Source organism: Salmo trutta, chromosome 15, assembly GCF_901001165.1.
Source record: "Salmo trutta chromosome 15, fSalTru1.1, whole genome shotgun sequence".
Taxonomy (NCBI): Eukaryota; Metazoa; Chordata; class Actinopteri; order Salmoniformes; family Salmonidae; genus Salmo; species Salmo trutta.
In genome coordinates, this window is record NC_042971.1 from 64,925,965 (window position 1) to 64,946,376 (window position 20,412).

The window sequence follows — 20,412 nt, forward strand, 5'->3', positions numbered from 1 at the left end:
CTAGTTTAACCAGCCACTATTATAACCAGCCACTATTATAACCAGCCACTAGTTTAACCAGCCACTAGTTTAACCAGCCACTATTATAACCAGCCACTAGTTTAACCAGCCACTAGTTTAACCAGTCACTGTTATAACCAGCCACTGTTTAACCAGCCACTAGTTTAACCAGCCACTATTATAACCAGCCACTAGTTTAACCAGCCACTATTATAACCATCAACTAGTTTAACCAGCCACTAGTTTAACCAGCCACTAGTTTAACCAGCCACTAGTTTAACCAGCCACTATTATAACCATCCACTAGTTTAACCAGCCATTATTATAACCATCCACTATTATAACCATCCACTACTTTAACCAGCCACTAGTTTAACCAGCCACTATTATAACCAGCCAATAGTTTAACCAGCCACTATTATAACCAGCCACTGTTTAACCAGCCACTAGTTTAACCAACCACTATTTTAACCAGCCACAATTATAACCAGTCACTAGTTTAACCAGCCACTATTATAACCAGCCACTGGTATAACCAGCCACTAGTTTAACCAGCCACTATTATAACCAGCCACTATTATAACCAGCCACTAGTTTAACCAGCCACTATTATGACCAGCCACTGTTTAACCAGCCACTAGTTTAACCAACCACTTATTTAACCAGCCACAATTATAACCAGTCACTAGTTTAACCAGCCACTATTATAACCAGCCACTGGTATAACCAGCCACTAGTTTAACCAGCCACTATTATAACCAGCCACTATTATAACCAGCCACTAGTTTAACCAGCCACTATTATAACCAGCCACTGGTATAACCAGCCACTAGTTTAACCAGCCACTATTATAACCAGCCACTATTATAACCAGCCACTAGTTTAACCAGCCACTATTATAACCAGCCACTAGTTTAACCAGCCACTAGTTTAACCAACCACTAATTTAACCAGCCACAATTATAACCAGTCACTAGTTTAACCAGTCACTAGTTTAACTCTTGAGAATCTCATCCCGTTAGCGGGATCATTTTCCAGCGAAAAACTCCTAGCGACATTAGCATAACGAAATTCAATATTTTTTTTTTTCAAATATAGGACTGTCTCATATCGTTTTATAGATACACCTCTCTTGAATCGACCCTCGTTGTCCGATTTCAAAAAGGTTTTACAGGAAAAGCACAATATTAGATTATGTTAGAGGAGTACATGGTAAAAGTAGCATCATATGAATTTTCCGACCAGGCACATGCATCACATATAACCAAAAAACAGCTAAATGCAGCACTAACCTTTTACAAACTTCATCAGATGACACACCTAGGACATCATGTTACACACAGCATGCAATCTTTTGTTCAATAAAGGTCATATTTCTATATAAAAACAGCATTTTACATCGGCACCTGACGTTGGCTAACTATTTTTTCATAAAATGCGTCCCGGGAAACAGTGCTACAATTTTATAAATTACTATTCGAAAACAATTTTTTTTTTTTATATTGTCAATCTAAGATTTATAGATGAATATCTCTTGAAAACACCCGTCATAACCGATTTTAAATTAACTTTACAGGGTAATCACACTTTGGGGTTTTGACTGCCATACGAGTTCTGTTATACTCACAGACACCATTCAAACAGTTTTAGAAAATGTAGGGTGTTTTCTATCCATATAAAATAAGTATATGCATGTCCTAGCTTCTGAGTTTGATTAGTAGGCCATTGAAAATGGGAACGAATTTTTTCCAAAATGCGCTGTGGCGCCCCCAGTGGTAGGATATACGCAAGAGGTTAACCAGCCACTATTATAACCAGCCACTGGTATAACCAGCCACTAGTTTAACCAGCCACTATTATAACCAGCCACTATTATAACCAGCCACTAGTTTAACCAGTCACTAGTTTAACCAGCCACTATTATAACCAGCCACTGTTATAACCAGCCACTAGTTTAACCAGCCACTATTATAACCAGCCACTATTATAACCAGCCACTAGCTTAACCAGCCACTAGTTTAACCAGCCACTATTATAACCAGCCACTATTATAACCAGCCACTAGTTTAACCAGCCACTATTATAACCAGCCACCATTATAACCAGTCACTAGTTTAACCAACCACTATTATAACCAGCCACTATTATAACCAGCCACTAGTTAACCAGCCACTATTATAACCAGCCACTGTTTAACCAGCCACTAGTTCAACCAGTCACTAGTTTAACCAGCCACTATTATAACCAGCCACTGTTATAATCAACCACTAGTTTAACTAGCGACTGGTATAACCAGCCACTAGTTTAACCAGCCACTAGTTTAACCAGCCACTATTATAACCAGCCACTAGTTTAACCAGCCACTAGTTTAACCAGCCACTATTATAACCAGCCACTAGTTTAACCAGCCACTAGTTTAACCAGCCACTATTATAACCAGCCACTAGTTTAACCAGCCACTAGTTTAACCAGCCACTAGTTTAACCAGCCACTGTTATAACCAGCCACTGTTTAACCAGCCACTAGTTTAACCAGCCACTATTATAACCAGCCACTAGTTTAACCAGCCACTATTATAACCATCCACTAGTTTAACCAGCCACTAGTTTAACCAGCCACTAGTTTAACCAGCCACTAGTTTAACCAGCCACTAGTATAACCAGCCACTAGTTTAACCAGCCACTAGTATAACCAACCACTAGTTTAACCAGCCACTGGTATAACCAGCCACTAGTTTAACCAGCCACTATTATAACCATCCACTAGTTTAACCAGCCACTATTATAACCATCCACTAGTTTAACCAGCCACTATTATAACCATCCACTACTTTAACCAGCCACTAGTTTAACCAGCCACTATTATAACCAGCCACTAGTTTAACCAGCCACTAGTGTAACCAGCCACTAGTTTAACCAGCCACTAGTATAACCAACCACTAGTTTAACCAGCCACTGGTATAACCAGCCACTAGTTTAAACAGCCACTAGTTTAACCAGCCACTATTATAATCAGCCACTAGTTTAACCAGCCACTAGTATAACCAGCCACTAGTTTAACCAGCCACTAATTTTAATTTTCCAAATAAAAGCCAACTATTGGCCCTACTCAACACTCATCTCTCTCTCTCTCTCTCTCTCTCTCTCTCTCTCTCTCTCTCTCTCTCTCTCTCTCTCTCTCCTCTCTCTCTCTCTCTCTCTCTCTCTCTCTCTCTCTCTCTCTCTCTCTCTCTCTCTCTCTCTCTCTCTCTCTCTCTCTCTCTCTCTCTCTCTCTCTCTCTCTCTCTCTCTCTCTCTCTCTCTCTCTCTCTCTCTCTCTCTCTCTCTCTCTCCAGAGCCTGGAACCACCAGGGGCCTTGTTTTCCTCCAGCAGCCCCAGAGAGTGACCTCCCTCCTGGGGAGAGATGCTGTGTTGGAGTGCTCCGCTTCGGGGTTCCCCACCCCCGCCTTCCACTGGATGAGAGGAACTGAGATTATCCAGAGCAGGTGAGTGACTCAATCTGGCAGTCTCTATGGGGGTACCACAGGGTTCAATTCTTGGGCCAACTCTTTTCTCTGTATACATAAATGATGTCGCTCTTGCTGCTGGTGAATCTCTGATCCACCTCTACGCAGACGACACCATTCTGTATACTTCTGGCCCTTCTTTGGACACTGTGTTAACAACCCTCCAGACGAGCTTCAATGCCATTCAACTCTCCTTCCGTGGTCTCCAACTGCTCCTAAACACAAGTAAAACTAAATGTATGCTCTTCAACCGATCGCTGCCTGCACCTGCCCGCCCATCCAGCATCACTTCTCTGGACGGTTCTAACTTAGAATTTGTGGACAACTACAAATACCTAGGTGTCTGGTTAGACTGTAAACTCTCCTTCCAGACTCACATCAATCATCTCCAATCCAAAGTGAAATCTAGAATTGGCTTCCTATTTCGCAACAAAGCATCCTTCACTCATGCTGCCAAACATACCCTCGTAAAACTGACCATCCTACCAATCCTCGACTTCGGCGATGTCATTTACAAAATAGCCTCCAATACCCTACTCAACAAGCTGGATGCAGTCTATCACAGTGCCATCCGTTTTGTCACCAAAGCCCCATATACAACCCACCACTGCGACCTGTATGCTCTCGTTGGCTGGCCTTCACTTCATCATCGTCGCCAAACACATTGGCTCCAGGTCATCTACAAGACCCTGCTAGGTAAAGTCCCCCCTTATCTCCGCTCACTGGTCACCATAGCAGCACCCACCTGTAGCACGCGCTCCAGCAGGTATATCTCTCTGGTCACCCCTAAAGCCAACTCCTCCTTTGGTCGTCTCTCCTTCCAGTTCTCAGCTGCCAATGATTGGAACGAACTACAAAAATCTCTAAAACTGGAAACACTTATCTCCCTCACTAGCTTTAAGCACCTGCTATCAGAGCAGCTCACAGATCTCTGCACCTGTACATAGCCCATCTTTAATTGAGCCCAAACTACTACCTTTTCCCCTACTGTATTTATTTATTTTATTTATTTTGCTCCTTTGCACCATATTATTTATATTTTAACTTTTAACTTTCTTCAAACTACAAATCTACCATTCCAGTGTTTTTTTCTTGCCATACTTTATTTACTTTGCCACCATGGCATTTTTTTGCCTTTACCTCCATTATCTCACATCATTTGCTCACATTGTATATAGTCTTATTTTTTTTCTACTGCATCATTGATTGTATGTTGTTTTACTCCATGTGTAACTCTGTGTTTTTGTATGTTGTCGAACTGCTTTGCTTTATCTTGGCCAGGTCGCAATTGTAAATGAGAACTTGTTCTCAACTTGCCTACCTGGTTAAATAAAGGTGAAATAAAAAATAAATAAAAAAAATATCACTCTATTTACTATTTAGTGCACTATTTTGCAATATGGGCTCTGGACAAATGTAATGCACTATATGGGGAAAAGGGTTCCATAGGGCTCTGGTCTAAAGTAGTGCACTATATAGGGAATAGGGTTCCATAGGGCTCTGGTCTAAAGTAGTGCACTATATAGGGAATAGGGTGCCATTTGGGAAGTAGACCTTTTTATGTTCCACCTATCTGTTCCATGATACTTTTGGCATGTGTGATGACACAGAGCTGGTGAGAGGCAGATCATCAAATCACTACCCAGCTGGCAAAGCTGGTTGAAGTGACGACATTACAAACTGGTTGAAGTGACGACATTACAAACTGGTTGAAGTGACGACATTACAAACTGGTTGAGGTGACGACATTAGACTGGTTGAAGAGACAACATTACAAACTGGTTGAAGAGACAACATTACAAACTGGTTGAGGTGACAACATTACAAACTGGTTGAAGAGACAACATTACAGACTGGTTGAAGAGACAACATTACAAACTGGTTGAAGAGACAACATTAAAAACTGGTAGAAATGACAACATTACAGACTGGTTGAAGTGACGACATTACAAACTGGTTGAAGAGACAACATTACAAACTGGTAGAAATGACAACATTACAAACTGGTTGAAGTCACGACATTACAGACTGGTTGAAGTCACGACATTACAGACTGGTTGAAGTCACGACATTACAAAGTGGTTGAAGTCACGACATTACAGACTGGTTGAAGTGACGACATTACAGACTGGTTGAAGTGACGACATTACAAACTGGTTGAAGTCACGACATTACAGATTGGTTGAAGAGACGACATTACAGACTGGTTGAAGAGACGACATTACAAACTGGTTCTAGTCTGGTTGTGATGTCGTCAGTTCTTCCCACTGTCCATAAGAAATAATTTTAAAAAAAATGTCACTGAATCAATTAATGTCATATTTCTGAGGGAGAATATGATATACCTGGTTATCACAGGTTCACAGGACACTGAACACACTCCCATTGTTCCTTATTGTGTAGGCCTACACATCTGTGTTGTCTTGGACAGTTTTGTTCCTCCCTGTTCCTGCAGGTCTAAGAAGTACTCCCTGCTGGGCGGCAGTAACCTCCTGATCAGCAGTGTAACAGACGACGATTCAGGCTCCTACAGCTGCGTGGCGTTTAACAAGAACCAGAACATCTCGGCTTCCTGTGAGCTGTCCGTTCTCGGTAAGTCCTACGAGACCGCCGCTCGTCGCCCGGTGCCAATTTCTCTCTGCGGGCACACACATACAGACATACGCATGTGTGCGCACACACACACACGCGGCCACACACACTAAGAGTGGCAAAACACGTCTCTCTCTCTCTCTCCTTGTCTCCTCTCCATCACCTTTCATGCCCACTAATCTGTGGAAAATTAAACGGTTTCAGTTCCTCCTTGCCGGAGGAACTGCCGGACAAAACGCTGAAAACCATGGAGTTGGGAAATGCCAAACTCTGTCAGGGATTTAAACAGTGTATCAAGCGTTAAGATTTGACTGCCATTTTGAAATGACAGAAATGAAGTACATGAAAACTATCCGTTACTTAGGGATTTATTTAACATAGATGAACTACATGACAACTACAGCTTGGGCTCGGAGTTGATCAATGGACCTCACAATACGATATTATCACCATACAGATGAAACGATATTATCACCATACTGATGAAACGATATGTAGAGTGATTCTCATGATTCTCACTATTCTATATTTAATGTGATATTGTGATTCCATTACGATTTGATGCTCCACACATATTGCTCACCATATGTCTGCTGCAGAGGGACAAGAGAGAGCCAGGGGAAGAAAAAAAAGTGTCGAAAACATGTTGGCTAGCATTTTAAAAAGAAGATGAAGATCAAGCTATCGGATGAAACATACCAGAGTTTTGGCGCTGGTACAGCGGACTGGCATAAACACCCTTTTTTCACAGACTGATTTCAATACCTTATTTTACAGCAGCAAGAGGACAGACTTTGTGATGTCTGTATACAACCCAATGTGGGATTAAGTGGCCTTTTTATGTAATGTAAATGGTGAGTGTGCAGGGTTGTAACAAGGCCCTGTTAAGAAGCAGCAGTACTGTATAGGAGCAGAAGTAATGTATAGGAGCAGTAGTACTGTATAGGAGCAGTAGTACTGTATAGGAGCAGCAGTACTGTTAATAAGGAGCAGCAGTACTGTATAGGAGCAGTAGTACTGTATTGGAGCAGCAGTACTGTGTAGGAGCAGTAGTACTGTATAGGAGCAGCAGTACTGTATAGGAGCAGTAGTACTGTATTGGAGCAGCAGTACTGTATAGGAGCAGTAGTACTGTATTGGAGCAGCAGTACTGTATAGGAGCAGTAGTACTGTATAGGAGCAGCAGTACTGTATAGGAGCAGCAGTACTGTTAATAAGGAGCAGCAGTACTGTATAGGAGCAGCAGTACTGTATTGGAGCAGCAGTACTGTATAGGAGCAGTAGTACTGTATTGGAGCAGCAGTACTGTATAGGAGCAGTAGTACTGTATAGGAGCAGTAGTACTGTATAGGAGCAGCAGTACTGAATAGGAGCAGTAGTACTGTATTGGAGCAGCAGTACTGTATAGGAGCAGTAGTACTGTATAGGAGCAGCAGTACTGTATAGGAGCAGTAGTACTGTATAGGAGCAGTAGTACTGTATAGGAGCAGTAGTACTGTATAAGAGCAGCAGCACTGTATAGGAGCAGTAGTACTGTATAGGAGCAGTAGTACTGTTTATGAGCAGTAATACTGTTAAGGAGCAGTAGTACTGTATAGGAGCAGTAGTACTGTATAGGAGCAGCAGTTCTGTATAGGAGCAGCAGTACTGTATAGGAGCAGTAGTACTATATAGGAGCAGTTGTACTGTATAGGAGCAGTAGTAATGTATAGGAGCAGTAGTAATGTATAGGAGCAGCAGTACTGTATAGGAGCAGCAGTACTGTATAGGAGCAGTTGTACTGTTTATGAGCAGCAGTACTGTTAACATGTCTTCATACAGATTCACAAGTATTCACATTCACATTAATTAATTGAAATGGCTTTCATACAGATGGTTCACAGTTTCCTTCACTTCAAATGCATTGCGTTGGTCGACACTTTCTTTAATTAAGGATCCAACCCTTTTTTTCAATTTTTGCCTAAAATGACATAACCAAACCTAACTGCCAGTAGCTCAGGACCTGAAGCAAGGATACGCATATTCTTGATACCATTTGAAAGGAAACAGTTTGTGGAAATGTGAAATTAATGTAGGAGAATATAACACATCATCTTTGAAATGCAAAAGAAAAGCCATAATGTATTATTCCAGCCCAGGCGCAATTTAGATTTTGACCACTAGATGGCAGCAGTGTATGTGTGAAGTTTTAGACTGATCCAACGAACCATTGCATATATGTTCAAAATGTTGTATCACGACTGCTCAAATGTGCCTAGTTGGTTTATTAATACATTTTCAAGTTCATAACTGTGCACTCACCTCAAACAATAGCATGGTATTCTTTCACTGTAATAGATAGCTACTGTAAATTGGACAGTGCAGTTAGATAAAAAATAATTGTATCTTTCTGCCCATTTCAGATCCGATAGAGGTTAAGCGTGTTAGGACGTGCAGAAACACAGCAGGGCTTCTGCAGCGTTTCCCAAACTCTGTCGTCGGGACCCCGAAGGGTGAACATGTTGGTTTTTACCCAAACACCACACAGCTGATTCAAATTATCAAAGCTTAATGATTACTTGATTACTTGAATCAAATCAAATGTTATTTGTCACATGCGCCAAACACAACAGGTGTAGACCTTATCGCGAAATGCTTACTTACAAGCCCTTAACCAACAATGCAGTTCAAGAAGGGTTAAGAAAATATTTACTAATTAATCGAAAGTAAAACATCTAATAAAAAGTAACACGATAAAATAGCAATAACGAGGCTGTATACAGAGGGTGTCGGTACAGAGTCAATGTGCGGGGGTACAGGTTAATGAAGGTGAATTTATATACATGTAGGTAGGGGTAAAGTGACTATACATAGATAATAAACAGCGAGTAGCAGCAGTGGGGGGGGGTTGTTATGGTAACAGCAGTTAGTCTGTTCTGAAGCCGAAGTGGTATGAATCACAAATGGTACCCTATTCCCTATATAGTGGACTACCCTGGTTAAAAGTAGTGCACTATATAGGGAGCATTGTGCCATAGGACTCTGGTCTAAAGTAGTGCACTATATAGGGAAGAGGGTTCAATAGGGCTCTGGTCTAAAGTAGTGTACTATATAGGGAATAGGGTGCCATAGGGCTCTGGTCTAAAGTAGTGTACTATATAGGGAATAGGGTGCCATAGGGCTCTGGTCTAAAGTAGTGCACTATATATAGGGAATAGGGTTCCATAGGACTCTGGTCTAAAGTAGTGCACTATATATAGGGAATAGGGTTCCATAGGGCTCTGGTCTAAAGTAGTGCACTATATAGGGAATAGGGTTCAATAGGGCTCTGGTCTAAAGTAGTGCACTATATAGGGAATAGGGTTCCATAGGGCTCTGGTCTAAAGTAGTGCACTATATAGGGAATAGGGTTCCATAGGGCTCTGGTCTAAAGTAGTGCACTATATAGGGAATAGGGTTCTATAGGGCTCTGGTCTAAAGTAGTGCACTATATAGGGAATAGGGTTCCATAGGGCTCTGGTCTAAAGTAGTGCACTATATAAGGAGTAGGGTTCCATTTGGGACGTAGTCGTGGAGCCCGTTGCTCTTTGCATGTTCCCCGTTAACTCTCCCTTATCACCCCACCCCCATATGGTGGCTGGGCAGCTTTTGGATTTATACTTCTATCTGTCAGTCAGTCACCATGGCGACGTGACAAGCACACTCCTCATAAGATTACCCAGAAAGCTGCTGTTCGTTTATGATGTGTTAAAAATCCGTAACGAAGCAGCAGTCATCGATCCTCAGCTAAGCTTCACTGTTACCTTGATGGAAATCCTCACTGTTGACTGCCAGTGGGTAGTGAGAGATGCCTTAGGAACTCTCTGATTCTCTGTTTCTCTCTCTCTCACTCAATTCAATTCAAAGGGCTTTATTGGCATCGGAAACGTATGTTTACATTGCTCTTTCTCTCTCTTTCTGACTCTCTTTGTCTGTCTGTCTGTCTGTCTGTCTGTCTGTCTGTCTGTCTGTCTGTCTGTCTGTCTGTCTGTCTCTGTCTCTGTCTCTGTCTCTGTCAATCAGTCTCTCTCTGTTTTGGTTTCTGTCTGTGTGTGTCTGTCTCTGTCTCTGTCTATGTCAATCAGTCTCTCTCTGTTTTGGTTTCTGTCTGTCTCTGTCTCTGTCTCTGTCAATCAGTCTCTCTCTGTTTTGGTTTCTGTCTGTGTGTGTCTGTCTCTGTCTCTGTCTCTGTCAATCAGTCTCTCTCTGTTTTGGTTTCTGTCTGTGTGTGTCTGTCTCTGTCTCTGTCAATCAGTCTCTCTCTGTTTTGGTTTCTGTCTGTGTGTGTCTGTGTTTCTATTTCTCTATGTCCCTCTCTCTTTCCTTCCTTTATTTGACCAGGGATTCCAAACCTGATCTTCAGCTAAAACAGAGTAAGGTTAATGTGTCAAGTCCATTTTCAACAGTTTGCCCACATGCATGCAGTACATCCCAGTCTGTGAATGCAATGCACGCCATCACTTACAGGCAGCATCTTAAATGGCACCCTATTCCATATTTAGTGCACTACTTTTGACCGGAACCCTTTTGGCCCTGGTCTAAAGTAGTGCACTATATAGGGTGCCATGTGGGACGTAGACTTGGAGAGGAAGCAGGAATCAGAGGCCTTCACATATGTTTGGCACATTAGTTATTGCTATAATTCTGATGGGGATGGCTGTGGTAGACGGATGCATGGACAGTAATGGCTTTTTGAATGGAGGAGAGGAGAGAGGGATGGAGAGATGAGAGAGGGATGGAGAGATGAGAGAGGGATGGAGAGACGAGAGAGGGATGGAGAGACGAGAGAGGGATGGAGAGATGAGAGAGGGATGGAGAGATGAGAGAGGGATGGAGAGACGAGAGAGGGATGGAGAGAGGAGAGAGGGATGGAGAGAGGAGAGAGGGATGGAGAGATGAGAGAGGGATGAGAGAGATGGAGAGAGGAGAGAGGGATGGAGAGATGAGAGAGGGATGGAGAGACGAGAGAGGGATAGAGAGAGGAGAGAGGGAAGGAGAAAGAGATGGAGAGAGGATAGAGGGATGGAGAGATGAGAGAGGGATGGAGAGAGAGATGGAGAGAGGAGAGAGGGATGGAGAGAGGAGAGAGGGGTGGAGAGACAAGAGAGAGATGGAGAGAGGAGGGAGGGATGGAGAGATGAGAGAGGGATGGAGAGATCAGAGAGGGGTGGAGAGACAAGAGAGAGATGGAGAGAGGGATGAAGAGAGGAGAGAGAGATGGAGAGAGGAGAGAGAGATGGAGAGAGGAGATAGGGATGGAGAGACGAGAGAGGGATGGGGAGAGGAGAGAGAGATGGAGAGACGAGAGAGGGATGGAGAGAGGAGAGAGGGATAGAGAGACGAGAGAGGGATGGAGAGAGGAGAGAGCGGAACTGTGGATAGAATCTGCCACAGATGGATTTGGAGAAGAGAACTGCTCTCTCTCTCTCTCTCTCTCTCTCTCTACCCCTCCCCCTCTCTCTCTCTCCCCCTCCCTCTATGCCCCTCCCCCCTCTCTCTCTACCCCCCTCTCTCTTTCTCTCGCTCTCTCTCTGTCCTCTCTCTCTACCCCTCCCCCCTCTCTCTCTCTGTCCTCTCCCCATATCCCCCCTCTTCTCTCTCTCACTCTCTCTCTCTCTCTCTCTCTCTCTCTCTCTCAGGGAAGGATAGTTACTGTGGCAGATGGCGGGGCTGAAAAACACTTATGGTGGGGATTTGTGTTATCTCACACAGAGAGCACCCAAGCTGGCGTCAGAGCCATACGAAATATACTTGGATGTATTTCTGAGCACCTACAAGACGTATGACACCTACTGATGGTCTAGTTACATTAGACCAAAATCCAAATGAGAGAGGTTGGTCAGGGAGGATGGGTGGGCGTAATCCGCGACAGTCTAGCGATCCAAAGGTTGCATGTTCAAGTGTCGTCGGGAACAACTGTAGCATCCCCTAACCCTTATTCTAAACTTAACATAATTCACCTAACCTGCTACGTAAATTCACCTAGCCTTTGCCGTTAGTTCTCCTTTATCGTTTGTTCTTCTAACCTTGGTGGTTAGTTCTCCTAACCTCTATCATGAATGACTTTAAACTTTGTCGTTACTTCTCCTTACTTCTCCTAACCTTTGTCGTTCGTTCTCCTAACCGCCGACGTAATTATCCTCATAATTCTCCTTTGTTGTCATGGCGCAACAAGCAACCTGGTCTCAGATAAAGACGTATGATATGATACATCCTCTAATTAATTTGACCAGAGCCCTGGGTGTAGCTACTGTGTGAATTATGGCTCCCACTCTGTCCCAAATGGCACCCTACGTGGTCCTGGTTAAAACAGTGCACTACATAGGGAATAGGGTGCCATTTGGTCCACAACCTAGCTGTTGAAGCAGGTAACGGTAGCTAAGCAGCTGGAATATCTGTAATAGTACAGATCGATAGCAATAAAAACAATACTACAGAGATACAAAATAAGTTAGAGGAAAAACAAAAAGAACTTGAGGAACTTATTCAAGAACGATCTAATGTATTCTATTACAAAAAAAATAGATTGTTTTAACTACTCCTATAGAAATGGTAGTCTGTCAGGTACTCAGCAGGAAGGTCTGATTTCTATGTTATTAAAACAAGACCCAGATGGCAAATATAAAGACCCAGTCTATCTGAAAAACTGGAGGCCGCTTGCACTTTAATGTTGTGATGCAAAAATACTAGCAAAATGCATAGCACTCAGAATTAAAAGGGTTTTACCAGGTATTGTTCATCCTGATCAGACAGGTTTTTTACATGGACGATACATTGGAGATAATATACGACAAATACTAGAAATAATAGAACATCATGAAACATATAAGAAGCCAGGCCTGGTATTTATAGTGGATTTTGAAAATGCATTTGATAAAGTAAAAATTGATTTTATTTATAAATGCATGGATATTTTCAATTTCGCTAATTCTCTTATAAAATGGGTAAAAATAATGTATAGCAACCCCAGGTGTAAAATAGTGAATAACGGCTACTTTTTAGAAAGTTTTCAATTGTCAAGAGCAGTTAAACAAGGGTGTCTGCTGTCAACATATCTATTCGTTATGGCCTTCGAAATGCTATTAAAATCTATTAAAATCAGATTCAATAAAACCATTAGAAGATTAGAAATCCAAGGCTTAAAAACAAAGATGTCCATATATGCCGATGGCTCAAGTTTTATATTAAATCCGCAAGCTAGATCCCTGCAATGAAGATCTAGATAACTTTTCTGTACTCTCTGGACTAAAATCTAAAACCTAAGTGTACAATTGTACGTATTGGATCTTTAAAAAATACAACTTTTACATTACCCTGCAGTTTACCTATAAAATGGGCTGATGGTGAAGTAGACATACTCGGTATTCATATCACAAAAGATATAAATAAGCTCTCCACAATGAATTTCAATAGAAAACTTGTAAAAATAGACAAGATCCTGCAACCATGGAGAGGTAAATACCTGTCTATTTATGGAGAAATTGCCGTGATTAACTCCTTAGTCATATCTCAGTTTACTCACTTACTTATGGCGCTGCCTACTCCTGATGATTCGTTTTTCAAATCATATGAGCAAAAATATGTTGCTTTATCTGGGACGCTAAACCAGACAAAATAAAGCGTGCCTATCTATATAATGAATATGAATTGGGTGGGTTGAGATTAGGTATTTTGATTTTTGAAAAGGGTATTTTGTTCTTAAATGATATTGTAAATTGGAATGGTAGAGTTATGTCCTTCATGGAGTTATCAGAATTGTACGGGAAGGTCTGCTCAGTCCAAGTGTACAACCAATTGATAACAGCATTACCCCAAAAATGGAGGAGGAGGGTGGCAGCGGGAGGAGGTAGGGAACTGGTCTGTCTGCCCATTATAACAGATCATAACTGTTGGAGGAATAAAAATAGCATAAATAGGGAGGTATACCAGTTTCATTTGAGGACCAGGATGTTGACGACTGTGCCATACAAATTGCTAAATAGTTGGGAAGACATTTTTGATGTACCATTCCATAGTACGAGTATGAGTTGATATATAAAACAATGTAAGATTCAAGACTTTGTGCTTTTCAGCTAAAATTATTATATAGAATTATTGCCACCAACAAAATGTTGAATATTTGGGGAATAAAATCATTGAAGCTCTGCAGATTTTGTTGTGAGGATACATAATCAATAGACCATTTATTTTGGTATTGCCCTCAGGTAGCCTGTTTCTGGTCTCAGGATCAGGAATGGCTGAAATTGCATAGCATTGATCTAAAATTGACCCTAGAAATAGTACTGTTAGGAGATCTGGAGAGACCAGGGTCAGTCAATGACTAATATACTAATACTCTTAGTAAAAGTATTTATCTTCAAATCACAATCTGTGGATTCTATTCGATTAGATAGATTGAAATTGTACGTTAAACATCACAGCATAGTTGAAAGATATGTGTTTCGTAGAAACCCGAAGTGAGTGGCCAGCAGAGATAGATGGGATGGGCTGAGGGAAGCTGAAGGTTGGGATGTGGAATTGGAGACAAGTGGGAGTAGAGTTGCTGTGTGGGAGATAGAATGATGGTCAAAGATAAAAAAAAATGAAAAGTCCATCTAAAACAGTAAAAAAGTACATTTGATTGACACTAAGTGGCAGTGTTTTTACAACTAATGCCGGTTTGCCTGAGGCTGATGCCGTGCAGGTGTTTGTACACATGCATATACACACACTCTCATTCAAATAAACACATACAAGAACACACACATACATGTAATAGTGTCAGACATGCACACAAACATATACAGTTGGCATTGCTGTTATGATTTCAGTTGTCCTTGATGTCCTTTGTTAGAATTTATTTTATTTTATATATTTTTTTGTATTGTTGTTTGCTGTTTTCTTCTGTCTTTTCCTTTTATCTCTTTAGTTCATTCTATTGGTTGTTGGTGCATTGGGGGGTTCTTGGGGGTGGGGACTGTGGGAGGGGTCTCGAATGGTTAAGGGACAGCTATTGGGGAACTGTGGGGGGGGATCTTGGAGGGTTCGGGTTCACGTTTTTTGGCCTGGTGGGAGATCTGTCAACGAACCCTTGAGCAGGGCGTTGACCCTGGATGCTTCTGTGTGTCGCTCTGAATGGGAGTCTGTTGGATGACTGGTATGATGTAGTTATTGACCCTGGATGTTTCTGTGTGTCGCTCTGAATGGGAGTCTGTTGGATGACCGAAGTATATTATACGTTTCAGATATTCAATAAAACATTTTTTTTTTAAATGTATTTAATACTAAAGCACCTCCATGTTTCTTCTTTCACACTGAAAATAGGTTTCTGTTGTGAGTATTTTTTTTTTAAATTCCACATGTCATTTAATTTCAGTTTCTGATCCCTTGTTATTTGTGAAGAGTTTTCATATTATCCTACTGCTAATAATCCACACATACTTAATGTATTGTGTTGATTGTAGACGAGGATGTATTGTCTGTAGATTGTAGACCAGGATGTGTTGTTTGTGGATTATAGCCTACATTTCTCTGAGTTTGTAAGCATTGGTTGGTTGGCTGGTGCTTCCTGGGTAGGTGGCTGGTTGGTTGGTTGGCTGGTGCGTCCTGGTTGGCTGGTTGGTTGGCTGGTGCTTCCTGGGTAGGTGGCTGGTTGGTTGGTTGGCTGGTGTGTCCTGGTTGGCTGGTTGGTTGGCTGGTGCTTCCTGGTTAGGTGGCTGGCTGGTTGGTTGGCTGGTGCTTCCTGGTTAGGTGGCTGGTTGGCTGGTGCTTCCTGGTTGACTGGCTGGTTGGCTGGTGCTTCCTGGTTGACTGGCTGGTTGGCTGGTGCTTCCTGGTTGACTGGCTGGTTGGCTGGTTGGCTGGTGCTTCCTGGTTAACTGGCTGGTTGGCTGGTGCTTCCTGGCTGGTTGGCTGGTTGGCTGGTGCTTCCTGGCTGGGTGGGTTAGTTGGTTATATTTTCAGTTTTTGCCAGAAAGTGTCAGGTTTGGAAGGAAGCGTGGTCACGTCCTCTCCTCATTGTCATTAATGCAAAGTCACACCCGTAACTCTTTCATATGCTCACCGTGCCTCGCTAAGTCTCTCCTATCACCCACAAACTGATAAGAGATTCCCATCACTTCCTATGGCCCCTACAGATACCAATCCCCCCCCCCCTCTGTCATCTCTACTCTCCCTACCTGGCAGTAGTTACTGTCATCTCTACTCTCCCTACCTGGCAGTAGTTACTGTCATCTCTACTCTCACTACCTGGCAGTAGTTACTGTCATCTCTACTCTCCCTACCTGGCAGTAGCTACTGTCATCTCTACTCTCCCTACCTGGCAGTAGTTACTGTCATCTCTACTCTCCCTACCTGGCAGTAGCTACTGTCATCTCTACTCTCCCTACCTGGCAGTAGTTACTGTCATCTCTACTCTCCCTACCTGGCAGTAGTTACTGTCATCTCTACTCTCCCTACCTGGCAGTAGCTACTGTCATCTCTACTCTCCCTACCTGGCAGTAGTTACTGTTATCTCTTCTCTCCCTACCTGGCAGTAGCTACTGTCATCTCTACTCTCCCTACCTGGCAGTAGCTACTGTCATCTCTACTCTCTCTACCTCGCAGTAGTTACTGTCATCTCTACTCTCCCTACCTGGCAGTAGTTACTGTCATCTCTACTCTCCCTACCTGGCAGTAGCTACTGTCATCTCTACTCTCCCTACCTGGCAGTAGCTACTGTCATCTCTACTCTCCCTACCTAGCAGTAGCTACTGTCATCTCTACTCTCCCTACCTGGCAGTAGTTACTGTCATCTCTACTCTCCCTACCTGGCAGTAGTTACTGTCATCTCTACTCTCCCTACCTGGCAGTAGTTACTGTCATCTCTACTCTCCCTACCTGGCAGTAGCTACTGTCATCTCTACTCTGACCATCCTACCCATGCTAGACTACGGAGACGTAATTTATAGATCGGCAGGTAAGGGTGCTCTCGAGCGGCTAGATGTTCTTTACCATTCGGCCATCAGATTTGCCACCAATGCTCCTAATAGGACACATCACTGCACTCTATACTCCTCTGTAAACTGGTCATCTCTGTTTACCCGTCGCAAGACCCACTGGTTTATGCTTATTTATAATATGCTTATTTATAAAACCCTCTTAGGCCTCACCTCCCCCCTATCTGAGATATCTACTGCAGCCCTCATCCTCCACATACAACACCCGTTCACTCCCCCCTATCTGAGATATCTACTGCAGCCCTCATCCTCCACATACAACACCTGCTCTGCCAGTCACATTCTGTTGAAGGTCTCCAAAGCACACACATCCCTGGGTCGCTCGTCTTTTCAGTTCGCAGCAGCTTGCGACTGGAACGAGCTGCAAAAAATACTCAAACTGGACAGTTTTATCTCAATCTCTTCATTCAAAGACTGAATCATGGACACTCTTATTGACAGTTGTGGCTGATTTGTGTGATGTATTGTTGTCTCTACCTTCTTACCCTTTGTGCTGTTGTCTGGGCCCAATAATGTTTGTACCATGTTGTGCTGCTACCATGTTGTGTTACTACCATGTTGTTGTCATGTTGTGTTGCTACCACGTTGTTGTCATGTTGTGTTGCTACCACGTTGTTGTCATGTTGTGTTGCTACCATGTTGTTGTCATGTTGTGTTGCTACCATGTTGTGTTGCTACCATGCTGTGTTGCTACCATGCTGTGTTGCTACCATGTTATTGTCATGTTGTGTTGCAACCATATTGTTGTCATGTTGTGTTGCTAACATGTTGTTGTCATGTTGTGTTGCTAACATGTTGTGTTGCTACCATGCTGTGTTGCTACCATGTTGTTGTCATGTTGTGTTGCAACCATATTGTTGTCATGTTGTGTTGCTACCATGCTGTTTTTTCATGTGTTGCTGCCATGCTATGTTGTTGTTTTAGGTCTCTCTTTATGTAGTGTTGTGTTGTCTCTCTTGTCGTGATGTGTGTTTTGTCCCATATTTTATTTTTCATTTTTAATTCCAACACCCCCAATAATTTGTGCTTAACTGACTTGCCTAGTTAAATAAAGGTTAAATAAAGGTTAAATGAAAGTTAAATGAATACTATCCCTACCTGGCCGGAAGCATTGTCTACATCCTAAATGCCACCCTATTCCCTATATAGTACACTACTTTAGACCAGAGCCCTATGGAACCCTATTCCCTATATATAGTACACTACTTTAGACCAGAGCCCTATGGAACCCTATTCCCTATATAGTACACTACTTTAGACCAGGGCCCAGGAATAGGGTGCCATTTGGGGAAATCCATTTTCTCCTGCTGCAAGTTTAAATGTATGTATATTTGTTTAAAATAAATAAATATATCTCTGATAATAGCAACAGTAACCAATACCACAATGTTCAACCCCTGTCCTCTTGGAGAGTAACATTAGACTACAGAGGAGACTATGTATCTGTCTGGCCTAATACCTTCATCCATAGTAAGTATCTGTCTGGCCTAATACCTTCATCCATAGTAAGTGTCTGTCTGGCCTAATACCTTCATCCATAGTAAGTGTCTGTCTGGCCTAATACCTTCATCCATAGTACGTCACCCCGCTCCTCCGCTCTCTCCACTGGCTTCCAGTTGAAGCTCGCATCCGCTACAAGACCATGGTGCTTGCCTACGGAGCTGTGAGGGGAACGGCACCTCCGTACCTTCAGGCTCTGATCAGGCCCTACACCCAAACAAGGGCACTGCGTTCATCCACCTCTGGCCTGCTCGCCTCCCTACCTCTGAGGAAGCACAGTTCCCGCTCAGCCCAGTCAAAACTGTTCGCTGCTCTGGCACCCCAATGGTGGAACAAGCTCCCTCACGATGCCAGGACAGCGGAGTCAATCACCACCTTCCGGAGACACCTGAAACCCCACCTCTTTAAGGAATACCTGGGATAGGATAAAGTAATCCTTCTAACCCCCCCCCCCCCTTTAAAAGATTTAGATGCACTATTGTAAAGTGGTTGTTCTACTGGATATTATAGGTGAATGCACCAATTTGTAAGTCGCTCTGGATAAGAGCGTCTGCTAAATGACTTAAATGTAAATGTAATAGTAAGTGTCTGTCTGGCCTAATACCTTCATCCATAGTAAGTGTCTGTCTGGCCTAATACCTTCATCCATACTAAGTGTCTGTCTGGCCTAATACCTTCATACATAGTAAGTGTCTGTCTGGCCTAATACCTTCATACATAGTAAGTGTCTGTCTGGCCTAATACCTTCATCCATAGTAAGTGTCTGTCTGGCCTAATACCTTCATCCATAGTAAGTGTCTGTCTGGCCTAATACCTTCATCCATAGTAAGTGTCTGTCTGGCCTAATACCTTCATCCTTCATTGGTTACCATAGTAACTGCCTGGAGCAGGTTGGTTACCATAGTAAGTATCTGCCTGGAGCAGGTTGGTTACCATAGTAACTGCCTGGAGCAGGTTGATTACCATAGTAACTGTCTGGAGCAGGTTGGTTACCATAGTAACTGCCTGGAGCAGGTTGGTTACCATAGTAACTGCCTGGAGCGGGTTGGTTACCATAGTAACTGTCTGGAGCAGGTTGGCTACCATAGTAACTGCCTGGAGCAGGTTGGTTACCGTAGTAACTGCCTGGAGCTGGTTGGTTACCGTAGTAACTGCCTGGAGAAGGTTGGTTACCGTAGTAACTGCCTGGAGCAGGTTGGTTACCATAGTAAGTAACTGCCTGGAGCAGGTTGGTTACCGTAGTAACTGTCTGGAACAGGTTGGTTACCATAGTAACTGCCTGGAGCGGGTTGGTTACCATAGTAACTGTCTGGAGGAGGTTGGCTACCATAGTAACTGCCTGGAGCAGGTTGGTTACCATAGTAACTGCCTGGAGCAGGTTGGTTACCGTAGTAACTGCCTGGAGCAGGTTGGTTACCATAGTAAGTAACTGCCTGGAGCAGGTTGGTTACCGTAGTAACTGTCTGGAACAGGTTGGTTACCATAGTAACTGCCTGGAGCGGGTTGGTTACCATAGTAACTGTCTGGAGGAGGTTGGCTACCATAGTAACTGCCTGGAGCAGGTTGGTTACCATAGTAACTGCCTGGAGCAGGTTGGTTACCATAGTAACTGCCTGGAGCAGGTTGGTTTCCATAGTAAGTAACTGCCTGGAGCAGGTTGGTTTCCATAGTAACTGTCTGGAGCAGGTTGGTTACCATAGTAACTGCCTGGAGCGGGTTGATTACCATAGTAACTGTCTGGAGCAGGTTGGCTACCATAGTAACTGCCTGGAGCAGGTTGGTTACCATAGTAACTGCCTGGAGCAGGTTGCTTACCATAG

At 43.0% G+C, this 20,412-nt stretch overlaps 1 protein-coding gene across 2 annotated transcripts in view; it reads left to right on the top strand.

Annotated features, from left to right (window-relative positions):
• Positions 1-20,412, top strand: part of LOC115149549 (netrin receptor DCC-like) — a 499,682-nt gene that overhangs the window by 213,409 nt on the left and 265,861 nt on the right. For both annotated transcript variants that reach the window (XM_029692499.1, XM_029692500.1), the window contains exons 4-5: positions 3,335-3,485; positions 5,962-6,098. In XM_029692499.1, coding sequence (XP_029548359.1) covers positions 3,335-3,485; positions 5,962-6,098 — 288 coding nt within the window. The remainder of the gene's footprint in view (positions 1-3,334; positions 3,486-5,961; positions 6,099-20,412) is intronic.